We start from the raw sequence: 18,055 nt of genomic DNA, 5'->3' as shown, positions 1-18,055 counted from the left end.
ACACACACACACACACACACACACACATCAGTGGCAGAGGGATGGTTAGAATTATGGTTTTGATACCCATTACACTGACTAGCACCAGTTTTGGAACAACAAACCTTTTTGAATTGACCATGTGCAGTGTTACATCTTCTAACTGATAACAATTGGTCAAATTTGAAGCCACTTTAGTTAACTTTTTTTTTTTTTTAATTTTTTTTAATTATGGACAATTACATCACAAGTAAATTAGTGTTTACTGTAACAGAGTTACTGATCACTCAACTCATGGGCAGGATTTAAATTGACGTTTAAAAACAAAGAAATTGCTCATTACAAGTTACAAGTTTTAATGGGTAACACCAATATTTCTCATAATGTTTAAAAGAAAAAAGAAAAAAAAGACTAGAACAGTAAAATAATTGGAATATTAGAACATTTGTTTTGAGTTTCAGATGTGAGCAAATAATAAACCGCGCTACTAATCTGGTCAAACACTTGTTTTTCACATCACACTCAGTCATGTGTTATCATGCTGCAGACTCTCATGTTATCTCTCACATGCTCTGGTTGTTACTTTGTTGAAATAAGACAACAAAAACTCAGTCAAGTATAAGTTTTCAAACTCTTTATGATACAGATAGTTCTCAAAGTATATCTACATTACGTACAAGTTTGAGATACTTCAACTTTACTTCAAGGGTTTCAATTGTATGCTACTTCATAGGTAACGACATTTCAGAATACTGACAGAATACTTAGCATACATTTTGCTGATAATATTTTTCAGTACTTAAATTTATTATATAAATAGGGCTTTATCTTTTTTTTCATTGCGCTACTGCAGTTTTTACATAAGTAGATGAGCTCAATACGTCTTAAAAAACTGTAACAATGCAACTTAGCACTTACATTTACATCTTAAATTGCTACAGAGCTACTCGAATGGAGTTGAGCTTCGATGTCTGTTTTTACAGTGTGGCAAAAGGCCACTGCCTCCACGCTGGACATATGACTGTTTTTAATGCAGCAGCAACACATGCTCACACGCACACAGTATCTAAACAAACCACTGTGCATCTGCTGGAAAGGAACATCCTGCCCCACACAGGCTAGCAGGCTCGTCTGTCACATCCAAAACCCATGTCTGAACCACAGGAAATATGTATGCGCACACACAGACACAGGCACAGGTAATAAAACATGGTGAGAGTAGCTCTGACATACTAACTGCAACTCTGCAAAGCAAAAAACCCTCAACAACGCAGAAAATATGCATTTCACATTTCAGCGGTACTGATCAAATAGTGAAAGGAAAAAGACATTCCACCTGTGTTAGCTCAAAAGATCCTAATGATGCATTGAGGCCAATGGGATCCATTGGGTTTGTGGCAAGACCATGGTCTGCTCTATTCTGGTCTGGCTGGGGCTGAGCTGTGTGTGTGTTGAACATTGGAGCATTTGGGGTAACTGAGGTCTCGGGTTTACGGGTGCTTTTATGGGAGGCTGCAGCACTTCACCCTCCAGCTGCTCAGTTGCCATGATGTGGTGCCTCTGTGTACCTCAGAGCTGAATGTAAATTTACCACTCTGGTGAAGACAAGTGGTTCACAAAACACACAAGCACAAAGTGATAAGCATTGTGAAACAAAACTTGAACATGAAGGCGCTCCATGAAGAGTATAGTGTTTTTAGTTTTTTTTCTTCATCTTCTTGATAAGATTTTCAAAGTAATAGCAACTGAACACAATGCAGCCAGGAGTTCCATTATCATGTATATCTACTATAATGCCTATTAATAAGTAAAATAGTAAAAAGTATATTTTTCAGCTATCACTACATTGCTGGGACATAAAAATTCTAAAAAGCACAGATTACATAACTTCAATTGTACCTCGTTAAATACCTTAATTTAAATATTGAAACCATTATGATTGAAGCCAATGTTATGTGACTTATCTATTTTTATTGCACTGTGTTTCTAAAGCTACACAGGAGGAACTATTTGACAGCCATGAATTATCAAGTTAGCCTAAAGAGCTCTTTGCCAGTGGTTGGCCTGCTGTAAAGGAAACTGGAACCTTGGTCTTTGTGTTGGCACAGTTTCTGAATAACAGGAAGAGTTTGGGTGAGGGGGTAGGATGGAGCGTTTACTACCTGTAAACATGGTAATGTGTCTTGCGGGTGCCAGAGATGCAACATTGCACCGAAGGAATGCAGCTACGCTACGCCCCTCACCCGGCAACTATCCCAATGTCTAGGACTTTTTTTTTATTTTTTTTATTTTATCTGTCCTTACAACTCTTATCTTTAATCATTAATCTTTCTCCATGTTGTAGTGACACTCCTCTCCTACTGAGACATACCCATCATAGCCGATGTCTTGGTCCCGCCACAAGTTACTCAATACATGTAGCGCAACTCCGAAACAAGTGTGGCGACACGGTGCTCCCACTCCCCTCCTCTCTGTGTAGTTACCACAGTCAAGCCTCCATATCTGCTGTCTGGAGCCAATAAATAAATAATGGGCCCGGTGATCATTTCCAACCGTGTTACTACACGCTAAAACCACTGCATCTGGGAGTGCCTTGCTTACAATGACAACAACAACATGAACACACACATGTAGACACACAGATCAATGCTGAATCGGTAACAGTGTTACTTTCTAAAAACTTAAATATCTTTGGAATAACGGATTCCACTGTATGGCTGCTGATGTGATTTGACAACAGTTTGTTTAAAATGTGACAAGTTAGGAATTTGTACATGTTTTATATTTTTGCTTCTTACACTGTCTTATGCCAACTTCTTCATTAGTTGAAGATATTCCAGAAGAAATTGTGTCTTGTATCAATAGGATTTATATGTAAAGCTTTCATGTAAAGTCGTTAGGGACTCTCTTTTAATCGGTTTATAAATCAAATCCGTGCAATGTTATAATTAACAAGAATAGACGATGGGTAAGGTGTACTGAAGAACATTAGTCGGTGAAATGAGCTGTTTAATATAATTAGAATAAAATGGGCAGTACGAGGTGTAAGTGAGCAGGTAGGACATTGGACCTGGGTACGCAGCTCAAAAAATGGGCTCCCATGGCCCATCCCAGAGACAGGCAGGACCATGGTGTTTGATGCAATGACGGCCACTTCATTATAAAAGCCTACTCAAGTCCCACGCTGCATTCCACGTTTATAGGGAACATATGGGGAAGCCTGCAATTTTTAGACCACAAAATAAGCCCCTTTGCAGCTGGACGCACGACCGCACTGGGTCCTTTTTGCCTCACGAGCCACACCCGAGAGGCGTAGGACCACTGACAGTGATTAAACCACCACAGTTTTCTCAGCAAAACAGGAGTTATATTAAGCTTAAATACAGGGGCTTGATAAACAAGGCCTGGGCAAGGGAAAAAGAATTGAGTGAAAGACGGCCACAATGATCTTCAGACTATTTTCCACACAGTCATGGGCAGTGCAAAGCCATGAGATACATTTCAAAACATGGAGCAGATGTTTACCTAGACAAAGAAGAAAAAAGGCCTTGACTCCAGTGCTTTCTTCAAATGTCAAGTTTGGACTACACTACAATGGAGCCAATTCCCGTTCTTTCACAATACTGTGGAATTGTCCTGTATTTGTTTAGCTTTTCTCTATTCCTCATTGAAAATCCAGATGCAATGTCTCTTACCACAAATGGACAAAAATAAGGAAATTGTCAATGATCTGAAACAGTCTCCCCTTGTGAAAACAGTGAGCAGAAAAATATGCTACACACTTATAACTAAATCTCAACAAAACAACATGAATTATTACCAGCAACAGTCACACTTGCATAAATACATGCACATGAAATGATTATAAACTGAAACAACCACAAGCCCTTGTGCTGAGAAACCTGCACTCTTGAGCATCCCATTTTTTTTAACAAACACAGATGAGACCATAACTCAGCTGAGAGCCTTTATCTAACTATCTAAATCTTTTTTAAGATGAAGAATATTAAATATGATTCAGAACACAAGCAGCCATCATGTCCGTGGCCTTGCAGAGAGCAGTGTTCCCTGTGGCCTATTTGACAGCAGTACCTCTTTTTCAGCAGAGAGTCACACAGCTGTAATCTGTCCCTGGGTTGGCAGGCCAGGGCCGAGGCCATGTTGGGAGGTAACAAAGGTGTTAGAAGAGGAAGCCTCGCTGTGTGTGAGGTTAAGTCAGAGGCCTGTAGTGGCCGCTTGGACGGACTGATAAAAGCCCTGGGGCCGCGGCTGTGGCCTCAGCGTTCGGCCACACTTGCCGACACGCCGTGTCATTTAGCCCGCGCTGCCGCCTAACTCAACGGCAACTGCTCATTTACAGGGCAGTGTGGGCTACCAGGAAGAACGGCAAGCTCTCTCTCTCTCTCTCTCTCTCTCTCACACACACACACACACACACACACCAAACACACACACACACACACAAACACACACACACACACCCACAACAGAGAACAAGGTACTGTATATACACATACAAACACAGCTGTGGTCCACGCAGCAGTTTGTCCAGCAATTAGCAAAGGACTAAGTGGGCTGACATCCATACACGAGCAGAATGAAGCACAACACACACACACACACACACACACACACACACACACACACACATACACACAAAGAGTTTGCAGAGAAAGCAATTGGGTCATATGAGTGACCAGACGGTGGTTTGGGTCCATGGCCAGACATGGTCAGCGTGTGTCACTGAGAGATAGGAGAAAGGAGAGAGGAAGTGTGGATACCACAGGTCTGCAAATGGCAGTGATTTGTGCACTCACACACACCCAAACAGGCAGAAACACACACACATATATGCTTGTAGTATTGTAGGACTGATTGTCAGATTAACAGTACTACGCAGTTAATCTTTCTCTCTGACTGCACATTTATCACTCTGCTCGTCAGTTAATTTCTGTATGACTCTGAAGCAATATGAATCATTTCCTGTTTTTCTCACAACTGCAGAAGAAACTTTAAAATAAATAGTAGAAAAAGTACTGAAAAAGAAAAGCAGTAATGGTATAAAATCACATCTCAGGCAGATACTGTACGAGCAAAGTAATAGAACCTAGAAAATGTATAAGTGTGAAAACCACAATCAGGTTAAATCGTTTTGCACTTTCACAGGAGTGAAGAGACTACGCTAGGCCACAAATACTGACTTTTTTAGGGGGGGGGGGGTATTGAAAAAGGAGAGTTGAGCAAATGGCAGTGCTGCTTCTAATGAGGCTAAGATTATGATACTATCGAGTGGTAAGGGAGGGTGGAGGTTTTGCAGGCCCAAAACCACCAGTTCTTACAAACACAGATGTGCTCTGTGAGTCAGACAAACATAAAACTAGCACAGGACATACATATACAGTCAAGAACAACACGCTCAGTGTTGTTCAGCACTTAGACTGACATGTTCCTGCCTCTCAGCAGCAGCTAAAGCCACAGCTATCTCTCATTTTCTCTTCATCTGATTTGCTCCTGTCTTATTCTCTTTTTTGGGGGGGTGTTTTGCTAAATATATTTTAATGCCTTTCCAGCTCTTCTATAGTGGTTTCAGTGCTCTCTGCAAACCTCAGTGAGCCAGAGTGGCGCAGGCCGCTGCCCGGTTTGAACTCAAAAGAAAATAGAATGTTTCCAAAACTTGGACGCCCAATCAAAAGTGAGAGTGAAAATGGCAAATAAAAGAAGGAGAAGCATGGAAAGTAAAAAGTGATGCAGAGAAACCAGAGAAAAAGCGAAGACGATAGGAGTAGAAGGGAGGGAGAGAAGGAGGGAGGGGAAGTAGGGTGAGAGGGTGGGAGGGAGAGGCCCGGTGACCTCACGTGACATGTGACGTGGGCTCCACCACTCACGGAGGGGAGTGTGTGTGTGCCTCTGTGTGGAGGATGGCGAGGAGGATGCAGATAGACTGTGGCTTTTAGCCTTTTACTAGCATTGACGCTCCAGTCAGGCCACCACCATCGTGGAAGAGAAAGAGAAAGACAGACCACGCTATCAAGTTAGCTGGCTAACCTCAGACCTTCAGCCCGCTGCGTGAGGACCACAAGCCCAGCCCTCCACGCCGGCCCGCTTCCACCACCCAGGCTCTATTAGGTGGGCCCCCTTTCATCTCCAGCCCTGGTGAGTCCACCTCGACACTTGGAGACACAAATGCTGCTGTTGCCTGTGTTTAAACTGCTTATCTCAACTCAACCGCCTTCTCCCTCAGTTTCTTCTTTTCTTTTCTCCCTGTTACCCTCTTTTCTCCACTTCTCTCTCCACTGTCTCCTGGTGCTGCTGCTAACACATGCTGCTGCTCTCTCTGCAGGCTTGTGGCTTAGGATTCCTGCGGTAGTCACAAACCCTAGATTCTTGGTTGCAAATGGGCTCCGAGCTCCAGGAGTTTTGTCCTTTCCGCTCTCCTTCCTCCCCTCTCTCCTTTCTTACTCTCATACTTTGTTTCTGTGTTTCTTCTTCTCCAAGGTCAGTGGAGATTGACTGCAGCGCGGGATCCTCACTGTTCTGGCTTCCCTGTCATGGCATCAAACAGCATCTTTGACTCCTTCTCCAACTACAGCAGCAGTCTACTCAGAGGTGAGTGCTGATCCTCCCCTCTCTCTCCCTCCCCTTCCTCTCCACTCCACATACCCACCTCCCTTCCACCAGCATCTCACCCTTCGTCCAGTTGTTTTGAATGTGTAGCTTTGTCAGTTTGACAACTTGCTTCTTTTGACATAAAAGCACTGACATGTTCAAATGTGAGGTGGGTGCTTCTTGTAGTGTGTGAATGCATTCATCTCTCTGTCCACACACACACATACGTGTGCTGAGGGAGGATCTGATTTGCACAGCAGCCCTCATCTAGTTGAATGGCCCTTAAATGCCTTTGCCTCTAAGCTCCTGTGTTTTCTGTAGGCTTGATGGAGAAGTACCATAATGGGATTCTCACCACAGACATTCATTATCAAGTGAGACTCGGCGCTCTCTCTGTGAGAATACGAGCTTAGAGGCTCCATGTGACTGGGCCCTTTACTGGAACACGGCAATACAATAAAAGAGCAAAGAAAAAAAACATATTAGGCTCTCTCACTCTGCTTTACTTCCAGGAGGTACTTTTGGTCTATGTGGTGAGGTGAGTGCACTATAGTCGGCGAAGCTAAACGCCAGCCTAAATGAAGAAGCCATTTGTTGCCATGGTAATTCCAATCAGACAGCTTTTACTTGCAAATAGTGAGTTAGAATGGTTGAAACTTTTACCTGATTTTTAATGAGAATACTTGTCAAATGTATTCCTGTAAACACAAACATGAAGTAGTCAGTCTTGACATTGTTAATCTGATGGCGGGCAGGGGACGTAGTTGTTCCTACTGTTCATCACACAACCACTGAGACAGACACCAAAAGGCAACAGAAAAAAAACTATCTTCTTCCCAATTAAGGCCTTGTTGCAATGTTAATTAGAGACAGCCACAGGGGAAGCACTACCAGCTCCTAATTGTTTGCAGAATATATCTGAAAATCTCACACACACACACACACACACACACACACGCACACACATCTGTGCCTCACATGAGAACAATCCTCCGATATCCACAGTGGAACCGCAGTGATAGGAGATGATGTTCCAGTGTTCTCACAGCTTCTACAGACACACAGGCATTTATAGTTTCCTTCTGACAAGGCTCAGGCCTCCCCCCCCCCTTTTCTTGTCTATAACTGCTGGATCTGCATCCCGTTATTTCCTCACGGTTTACAGATCTGCATGTCACTGACTTCATGGTTTCATTCATGCAGTCTATCAGGCTTTTGAGCTGTTTAAACTTCTAACACAATGTGCCTGATTTTGAGCAGTGAGACGCGATGTGAGACAGTGGGTCGAGAGGGGGGAAAGAGACAAGCATTTAAAGCTGCAATCATCCATTGGAAATCATTAGTGAATTTGCAATATCCTTTTACAATTCGTTCTGTCAGGAGACTGAAACCGAACTGGGAGAGAACAAAGACCAAGAGTCACTAAATACGCCAGTTCAATCTGAAAGCATTTCAAATTGGGACTACCTCATGTAAGCTAAATACCCCAGTGGTTAGTTTAACAACTTGCATTACACAGGCAGAGCAATTTGGCAAGTTCTCTTTTTTAGACTAAAATCAAATTTAAATTAAGAGGAACGGTTGTTAAAAACATAAAGGAGACTGTTTGGCTTCCCAAGCTCTGACTTTAATACAGCACATGAAGCTTATGGAAATATTGTATTCATCTATTCAGATGTCAGTAATTACCGCTGTAAGCAACGTCTCAGTTATTTGAAAAATGACAATAAGGAAATAGTGATTAAAGTTCATAAAAATAACAAAACAATTCCTTATTCAATTACAATGATTTAGAGCTGTAACATATTTTTCATTAGTCATGGCATCACTGATTTTGTGATTTCAAAAAAGACACCAGCACTATCACACATGTCAGCAGCACAACACAAACACTGTTAGTCTCTATTGTAAGGTGTTACATTGGGAACTCTTAAACATTTCAGCCAATCTCCCAGTACAGACAGAGAACACATGATGTGCAACATCAGATGCGCTTCGCGTGAGAAGCGAGAGGATGCCTCACCTCAGAAACCTCAGTACTCCGCTCAAGCTCAGACACACACACACACACACACACACACACACACACACACACACACACACACACACACACACACACACACACACACACACACACACACACACACACACACACACACACACGCACACACAAACACACACAAAGTTAGAAAGAGAACAGACAGAGCTGCTGTCGTTCTCATGGCGTCCAATTCGGTATTCGGCACAAGAAAAAATCTAATGGTCTGACAGTTAGTCCGGTTTTAGAGAAAGAAAGAGAAACCGAGATGGAGAGCTTTTGCGTCAACGAGGCGTTAATCTGATGCAGACTCACATTACTGCAGCAGTTTACTGATAATAACCACAATGAGGCTGTACACCTGCTAACCCTCACACAGCAGCACCACTATTTAACCAGAAAGCAGCACTTCTGAAACACTTCTACACTCTTTAAAAAAAGAAGAAAAAAAAGCAGTAGGCTCCAAAAACACACACACACCAGACTTTTCCCCTGTGAAGCACAATCGTATAAACTTTACTGAGTTTTCCGATCCTGACATATTGGCAGCGTTTGCATCATGTGGGGTACCTGGTTACAGCAGGTACCATTGGGCCGGTGGCTCAGTTTCTATCACTGCATTCCCCTCTACTTGGAAGGGCCGCTGTTTTCCCTGCAGGCTGTTTTATACAGGGGTCATTTTTTTAGGAGTGTTACACTCTTGGGAGCCAGCTCCCTTTGTGGCAGAGGAAAAAGGGCCCTGGTTTATTAGGGTGGGAATGGTTTTATATGTTTGGCTTATTGCGCTGCATGAATGGAAGTGAGGGCTTGTGTGTGAGAAATGCACCATGCCTCACCACAGTTGTAGCAAGGTTATTTTGAAGGATTCTAGGAGGTGGTCGGGTTTGTTCTACAAGTTTCTGGGAGGGACAAGCCTGAGAGACACATGTACAGTCAGTGTGAGAGAAAGACTCTTTAAATGCATCAAAATGAATCATTTTACACAGGATAAAACCCGAGACAAACTTCAAGCTGACCACTGACAAATAAAAAGGCGCTATACGGTAGCTCAAAAAAGAAAAAGGCTATAAATTTGACTGAACACATGGCTGGCCTCTGTTGAATTTATTAATAAAGTCATATGGTAAATACCCCCCCCCCCTCTATTAAATTAACATGCTTGATTGGAGTCCATTCAAAATCCTGCTGAGCGTGAGGCCCCTGAGTGACGCTAAAACATGAAGACTGGCTGAGCGGGCTGAAACCAGATATTAAGAGTTTCAATATTCTAAAGTGAAAGCAAATAATAGAAAACTTATGACAGCCACAGAGCGTTGAAATCCTGTCTCCAATTTAGCCAAGTATAATATCTATTTATAAAACTCTGAAGGCACGCTGAATAGAGGGAACGCTCTGGACTTGATTAGGACTGTAAACGTTTTTGGAGGTACTTATTTACTTTTTGGTCCGTCTCGCCGTTTTCACCGTCTGTCAACACGACTTTATGGGGAACACTTTCAGGGGTTGCCAGTAAGATGGCTTCGAGGTAAAGTATGCAGAGGGGTTTGCTGATTATGTGGTTGACTAATCCCAAACCTGCCTCCACCCTTGTACACTTTTTAGCTCAAACGCCATGCACAGCGTTGCGTTGGTCAAGGTTAAAGTTGCGCTAAGTGTGGTAGTAAATACAATTTTCTGTCTAGTTTCTTTTCGGCCAGTCTGATAATATGGATTTGTGCTGTACAGATTTCTCTAACTGGGGAATAAGAAGTGTTCTGAAAGGTTGAGCAACATTAAACACACACTCCTGGATGGGGGTTGCTTCTGTAATTCAACTGGAAATTAAACTGTAGGTGCGTCGACTATGAAGCAGCATCCAATGAATGGGATCTGAGCCTGGTGTCGGGCCAAGCACACAGGAAGAATACTCAGCGTCTCAGCCCCCTTTAACACAGTTCACCCAGAGTTAGTCTGTGTTTTATACTCTACAATCTGATTGTGTGGCAGCTGTGAGAGCAGTGAAGTCAGGGGATGCATGCTGAACACATCCACTGTGACTATATGTAGTATAGTCCTACATGATAATTAAAGAGTGGCGATTGAAAGTAATTGATTTGAAGGACACAAATGTCCAAATATGATGCAAGTGATGTAAAAGGAATTCATAATATCTAGACCCGTATCTTTAACTGGGATTGTCTTGACATGACAAAGAAATTGAAACAGGAACTACATGTTGGCAGGAAAACATGCAGACTTTGACAATGCTTGCATAACTGGATAACGAGGTGAAAATGATCACAATGTAAAACAATTTCCCTCGATTTAAAAAAAAAGAAGTAATGCCCATACAGGATGAGGCTCTTCTATTTCTATGACTCATTTCTTCAAAGTTTATTTGCTTCACTTACGAGCTGATAATATTTCATATAAACCCTTACGTTAAAATGATTAAACCCACATCACTGTTATTAGACTATATCATGATCTCACTCGTCCTGCATGGTGGACGACTAAATTAAGGAAAAGCCTTGCTCGCAATTTTCTGTTTCTTAATTTTGTTTTAAAACCTACGCCCTAAACCACAGGCCAACCCCACAGCTTATTACATGGTAAGGCTGGGGTTGAAGAAAAACACACAAGTATTATTGTAAGCTAATTTATGTATTATTAACCTAAATTTATGCAGCTGGTAAATGGAATTTGCTTGCAATTTTTGGGCAGAGCTAGCAATAAGGTAAACAATTTAAAAGTAAAACCTGAACTAAAACATTTGTCTTGTCACAGGTGTGGTTTGATTTCAGTAACTCTGGCTACAATTAGAGAGCTGTGACCTGAGTTTGACTCAGATGAAGAAGACTTATTGTTTAGACCCCTCCCTGTATCATTAAACAGATGTTTTCAACAACATCCTTGCTCTTGCTGTAAGACAGGAGGAAAAGCAAAAACTGCTTGTGACTAAGCACAACGTTGATTGCTGTGCACTTTTGTTTTTAACATTACAGTTGCATTCTAAGCCACAAATTACTTTAATGGACGGGCATGGGTCTGGTCGGCAGCACATAAAATGACTCAAACTTATGGAGATCCCACATGTTCAGAAACATATCAGACGACAGCTACTATTTTTCTTCTTCTTATTTTTTTTTTTTACATAAAATGGAACACGGGAGGAAGTGGAGGAGTATTATTTTTTCATGTGTAAAAGTTTTGCAAAGATTTAAGGCTCAGAGGAACTTATTCTATCACCATCAAAGGATTAAAGGGAATGTTTTTCACAGACAAAATATCCTTCATCCAGACTCAATCTTTGCGTCATTATGAGCAACTTTGATCAACCTCAAAACATCCTTATAGCCCATCCCTCTTCCCATAAGCAAAAAAAAAAAAAAGTTAATTACGGTGGAGGAAAAATGCAGATAATGATAGGATACAAGAGGCTGCTAGCTATGAAATGTTTTCTGATTCTCTATTTTCCCAGAATTTTTTTTCTTAACTTGTTTACATACAGTTAATTGTCGTTGCTGCAATAAAACAGGTTTTTGGGTCGCTTCTTCCCTCCCCTCATACATAACTTTAACCACAGGGAATTGATTTGTGTGAAGACACCATTTTAAAAATGGGATTTTAGTTTTCTCTTTGCCTATTCATTGGGGTGTACAAATAACTGTGCTGACTGCATCAGTAATGGGCCACCTAATTGTGCTTTTTGTCTCAGCACTACAGATGAGGGATGCAAATTTGAGCATAGCAATATCATTTACGTTTCGATAAAAAGATGCATGCAGGCATAAGCTTCCTGCTGTGGCTGAGAGTTATATGAGATGACTGATACCACTATCTGTATATGTCACCCGCTTAGCTTAGCATAAAGAGTGGAAAGAGAGGAAACAGCTAGCTTGGCTTTGTCCAAAGGTCACAAAATCTGCCTACCAACGTCTCTAAAGCTCACTAATTAACCCATTAAGTCTTCTTAATATAATTTGTACAAAAACCAAAGTGCAAATGCAAATTGTGGTTTTACCAAGGGGTTGTGTGCGGGTGCTGGTAGCCCAGTAACCTCACAATGATTACAGACTGACAAATCCATTATTTCTCCTCAAATTCCCATATTTCCCTATTCTTGTATATAGTCTGCTTGTTCTGCAACCTTTTTTACATCATAAGAATCCATGCAAAAATTACAAAATGATCTAGTACTCCTGTATTGCAGCAAATTCTGCCCTGAAGTAAACTTTAGCGAGGATGTACTTTCTCTACAGCTGCTCACTTCTGTATTGCCTCAGTAGGAAACACCATGCCAGGGATTCCCCCTCAGCTGTGCAGCAGAAGTGGCCCCTCCAGCTCTTCCATAGTCTGCTGTGAGGTCACTCCGTCTGCTACACATACTCTTCTCACGGTCACAGACTCAGCCATCACGAGCACAAACGCACAGGGAACTTCATGGTATACGCACACAAGCACGCACATATAGACTACATGCACACACAGAGACAGACAGACAGACAGACACACAGACACAGACACACACACAAAACACACAGTCCAGCGCCTGAGTTTTTTCCCCATGCTGAGTCAGAGCAGTGCATGTCAATGTGATGACCGTGACGTTTTCCCCGTCTAAATGCTGTCTGACCTCACCGTAATAGCTGGTCAGGACTAAAATATGGTTCCCCGATGCCTTAGTCCAGCAGAATTACCCACATGGTGACAAAACAGCAGAGGAATTAACTGAAAAATATCAGTGACTGCCTTCTTGATTTTATAAAAGTGCCAATTTGTGTCTTGTGCTTAAAAAAATATTTAACGGACTACTGTGTTCTGTGGTTCTACACTCACACTGACAGGAGTGAGAGTTTTTTTTTTTTTTTACCAGTGAGCCTTTTCTGTAAGATACAACCTTGTTCAATTTGTTGATTTTAAAATCTAAATGTGACCTAGAAAGGGACTTTGAAACCTTTGCGTATCAAGGAACATTAAATGCACCAAGAAGCTTAATTATTGCTTTTAGATATGAATTGTTACAGAAGTTAACAGTTAACAGTTTGCAGTTATAGCAGGAAGGTAACGGCATCTTTACACATTCTGTCATGTTAAAATTAGCAAAATTACACTGAAATTAAGTTGGTCCTCAATTCAACAGGGAGTCCTCTCAGGTTTTAGCGTGACAGCTAGCTGTGGTAACACTGCCAACCTGGCAGAGAGACGTTTGTGTTAGAAGGGCCTGATGGACTTGAACACAACTTTTCCCCTTTAATCAGTGTGATGACATAAGAGGCAGACAGCAAACCAGTCACTCAGTCAGTATAGAGTTTGATTAACCTAATCACCAGCCAGCCAGACTCCAGGCTACTGATTGGGTTTACAAACGCACCTTGTCATCGTTGTGTCATTAGCTCGTCGTTAGCCGCGGCCGCCTTGACGTGGAGCAGCGACGTGCTGGGCCTAAACACAGCAATCAGGGGATTAGTGTGCAGTTACAGCAAAGCCTCAATGGACGCTTCAGGCTGTGAGTCAGAAGGGAAAGTCCTGCCCTACTATGCTAGCTCCACGTGGCCAGGGTGCTAACTGTACATGGGCAACGCCACTATTGATTAGCAGTGGAGATGATGAGAGGAAACATTCAGTCACTTTGGACACACGGGTGGTTTCCCGGACTCCAATTAAGCCAAGTCCTTGACTTAAGCAATGATTTGAATGGAGGTACTCCATTGGAAATGCGTTTTAGCCTCCAATTAGGTTTGCTTAATCTAAAACTGGGAATCAAGCCCAAAGACATCACAGACACAGAGTTATACTGCAGAAAGGCTCAGTGACATTTGGAGAGGATTAATTCTCTTTTGATTCAATTTCAAATCAATTGGAATGATTGACAATAATGACTTACTGTGCAAAAGACTGGATTTATGAATTCTGACAATAGTATTTGTCTAAGTGCACTCCTGGGCTCCTTGGCTTGCAGGCTGAGGGTTGCCACACCCTTGTTTCCTTACGATGAAAAGCCCGGAGGGCCAGCCGAGTACTTTCCAACAGTTGTCTCACGTCTGCAGAGGAAAGTGCCACAGACACTTGTCAGGAAACCAGCACCGGGTTCCTGCTCGAATCTGGTTGGATTCTGTGCTGAGTCAGATGGTGCTTGTGCGGCTGAACCCCTCTGAAGAGGAAAATAAATGCGAATTCAATATTTGGGGGCTTTTTGAAGTCCATTTGCTCTTGAATGAGTGTGACAGAACCTGGAATGACCCCTGTTGAAACAGTCCCTCAACAGCGATGAAAGGAGTTGTATGGGACAAACACTGATGACACTCGTTAAAAAGTTGAAAATGTGTACATGTCGTGTATTTGTGTGTGTTTATATAAGGCCATGCTTGAATGTGTGTGCGCAGTGGTGTTGTACAGGCACAGACAGCAGGGATGACTAATAAATGTCTCCTTTAAACCACCTGAAAACAAAAACACAATGCAGCTAAGAACAATCCATTTGGCTGAGTGCCTAGTTGGCAGAGTCCTCCCACGACTTGTGTTTTGCTGGTTGGCGTTCATGCCATTCATTTCATAAGTTACATACCTCACCATGTTCCTTTATAGTCCAAAGAAACAGAGATCTAAGTCTCAAAAAATAAAAACATGTGGCTTTTGTTGCAAAGAGGAATGAACAACAGCATTCCATGTGCAACCACATCAAAGGTACCCCTCACCATGGGGCTAAATGAGGGCAGATTGTCCTGCTTGCCCCTCCTGACATGACTGCCACTAATTAACCGGAGGTCTAAAACTGACACTTCATCTTAATCACTTTTCCTCACATTCTTAACGTTAATCTCCACCGTTTTTAAACACGCATTGCTTCTCTTTGGGCTACAGCAAAAGGGACAGCCACACAACAAGCACAAAGGGGCATTGTCTGCTGGTGAAAATGTGATTTACAGCCTCTGCTATAATAGCTCGGTGGTTGCTGGAAGCAATGCACACTTCCTAATATTCAACTCACATGCGATTTCATTTAAAGAAGAAAAAGACTGAGCTATGGGGCTTTGCCTTTGTGTGAGCGGGACGCCTCACAACTTATTTTCTGAGCCGACGGGCTTGGGCTCCCTTAGTCCCCCCCTCCCCCTTGTCCCCTCTCTGGTGGCGCTACTATATTTGCAAGGGATCTCTAGCGATGGAAGAGTAGACACAGGCTGCGTTGCCAGTCAAACGTGTTTGGGCTGTCAGACTGAAAGGCTTCCAGCGCTGCGATATGTCTCCTCTCCTCGTCAGTAGGAGCTGTTTGATCTGACAGAGAGACTCCATTAGAGACACAACTGCTGGGAGGTTGGATGGCTTCAGCAGTCAGAGTTGCAGCCCAGAGAGGAAAAGGTTTGCACACACAGTCTGGTTGCAATCTTGGTGTCGCGCTGTGTATCTATAAATGTCTCTGAGCATAACTTGTCCTTATACTAGGTGTGTGTGGTTACACGTTGACGAGTGCAACATAAGAAAGCCCAACTGGGCTGACATATTTTGGGGCTGTGTTGGGCAAAGGGGTGATGACGCAGCGGATAATGATATCATAAATGTGCGGCACTGCTAAGCTGCAATGACAACAGGAGGGAGAGAGAGAAAGAGAGGGAGAGAGGGAGAGAGATATTGTTTGCTGTGGCTGTGAGAAGATGGGCTGTCTTTTTCAACACGCACCATAGTTTTCACTAAGTCCCACAGTGGTGATGACCTCATAAACCTGCGCCACAGTCCAACCGAGTACAAAAGACGCTGGTGTCAGCGTGATGAAATGGTAGACCGTCACCACACTTCCTACATTTAATGTAACTACAACTTCTACTAATCAGCAGGAACTCTGACAATTGACTCAATTCTTCAGGACATATTCACAAGTAATATTAGGGGACTGGTATTAGACTTAATTTTATCATCTGCTTCCACTGTGCAATAGCTGTGTGCAAAGGAGCAGGGAGAGTGAGTTGATGTGGCTTCTGTGAAAGATTTGTCTCCTGATCTGTGTGTGGCAGCTGGGCTCTGGCAGCGCTCTGGCAGCGCTCTGGCACCGGGGCAGCATGGCAGTTAAACTGTCACTGGCAGGAACTGTAAATCTTTTGCAGAAGGTGAATGCAGCATGACAGCACCACAGGTGTGTGTGTGCTTACCAGTTGCAAGTTTGTCACAATACTATAGTTGCTTGCCTGTATATCTCTCAGCCATATCCTGAGAAGCACTCTCCAAAGGGGTTAGCTGGACACATTCAGCAAAGTCAGAGTGAGTCAGGATACTTCTACGTGTGTGTGTGTGTGTGTGTGTGTGTGTGTGTGTGTGTGTGTGTGTGTGTGTGTGTGCGTGTATGCGCGTGGGTGCGTCTGTAGGGGGTGGGGGTGCTGTCACTTTGGCAACGCAACTGCACATATTGCAGCGATTACCACAGCGGAAAAATGTTTTTCTGCAACATGCAATTACTACAGATTACAGATTGTCGTCCTTGCATCAGAAGCTCTCGCTAGAAAAGGAGAAACAGCGCGTTTGTGTGTATATGTGGATTTGTGTCTTTGCTGTTACACACAAATAGACAGACAGACACAGAGACAAAGAAAGATGAGAAATGATTATAGCTCACACTAAAAACCACAACTGAAAAAAAAAATGGGAGAGTTGACGTATTTATGGGACTCATTTAGATTTAAAAGTTATACTGACTTTCAGGGGTAAATAAAGACCCTGGAAAAGAATACAATCTGTCCTTCAGTGAAATGAAGAAAAGTAGAACAGGGTACATTTTGTAGGGCTTTGTCCGTCATCATCAACATTATGAAAAACATACACTGATGGCCTCATGAAGTACACAACCCTAAACGCCACAAGCCGTATTCATTTTGGACTTTACATTTTGTTCCAAGTTACAAATCACCCTGAATATCAAAAAGCTTCCTTCAGGTCACACTAAACAATATAGCCCAAAAGTGGTGCCCCGCAGCAAGGCAGGGACCTATTTACCAACCCACCAGATCAAAACTCAACCCAAAGTGCTCTCATAATAGCACTGGGGCCTTTTGGTGAGCTTACCATCCAATGCTACTTTTAGTGGGTTTCCAAAGAATAAACAGGCCAGGGAACCACATCATAGAGTGCTGACTGTCATCTTTGGGTGAGTGTACCCGACGGATGATGTGAGGGCGGAGCGACCGTGACACAGGGGTTTACGGCGGGTCCCCCCCCTCCCCGGCCTGCCTCGGGTGTGGTGTGTGCCATTGAAAGGACAGGCAGGAGGCCTGACCACGTACGTACGCTGAACGACCCTTTTGTGACTTATTTGGTTATTGTGAACAGGAAAATTTGTGAGTTTTAATTTTTGGAGGTTAAAAAAGATGGAAAAATGGCCCATGTGCAGCCGGGGGTAGAGGTGGAGCTGGTTTTGCCAACTTTAAAAACAGGTAGTTTAGTCAACCTGGTAATCCCCCCCCCCCC

At 42.9% G+C, this 18,055-nt stretch overlaps 1 protein-coding gene across 3 annotated transcripts in view; it reads left to right on the top strand.

The window, feature by feature from the left end:
- Positions 1–5,840: 5,840 nt before the first annotated feature.
- Positions 5,841–18,055, top strand: part of runx3 (RUNX family transcription factor 3) — a 48,691-nt gene continuing 36,476 nt past the window's right edge. The window contains exons 1-2 of one of the 3 annotated variants that reach the window (XM_032499786.1): positions 5,841–6,132; positions 6,475–6,585. In XM_032499786.1, the coding sequence (XP_032355677.1) occupies positions 6,528–6,585 (58 nt within the window). In that variant the 5' untranslated portion in view covers positions 5,841–6,132; positions 6,475–6,527. Of the gene's footprint in view, positions 6,133–6,474; positions 6,586–15,906; positions 15,962–18,055 lie in introns of those variants that run through there. The other 2 variants (XM_032499784.1, XM_032499785.1) reach the window with 2 other exon arrangements.

Source organism: Etheostoma spectabile, chromosome 20 (assembly GCF_008692095.1).
Source record: "Etheostoma spectabile isolate EspeVRDwgs_2016 chromosome 20, UIUC_Espe_1.0, whole genome shotgun sequence".
In the NCBI taxonomy this organism is placed as follows: domain Eukaryota; kingdom Metazoa; phylum Chordata; class Actinopteri; order Perciformes; family Percidae; genus Etheostoma; species Etheostoma spectabile.
The sequence above is the reverse complement of the archived record's forward strand: the minus strand, read 5'-3'. Positions and strand labels throughout refer to the sequence as shown.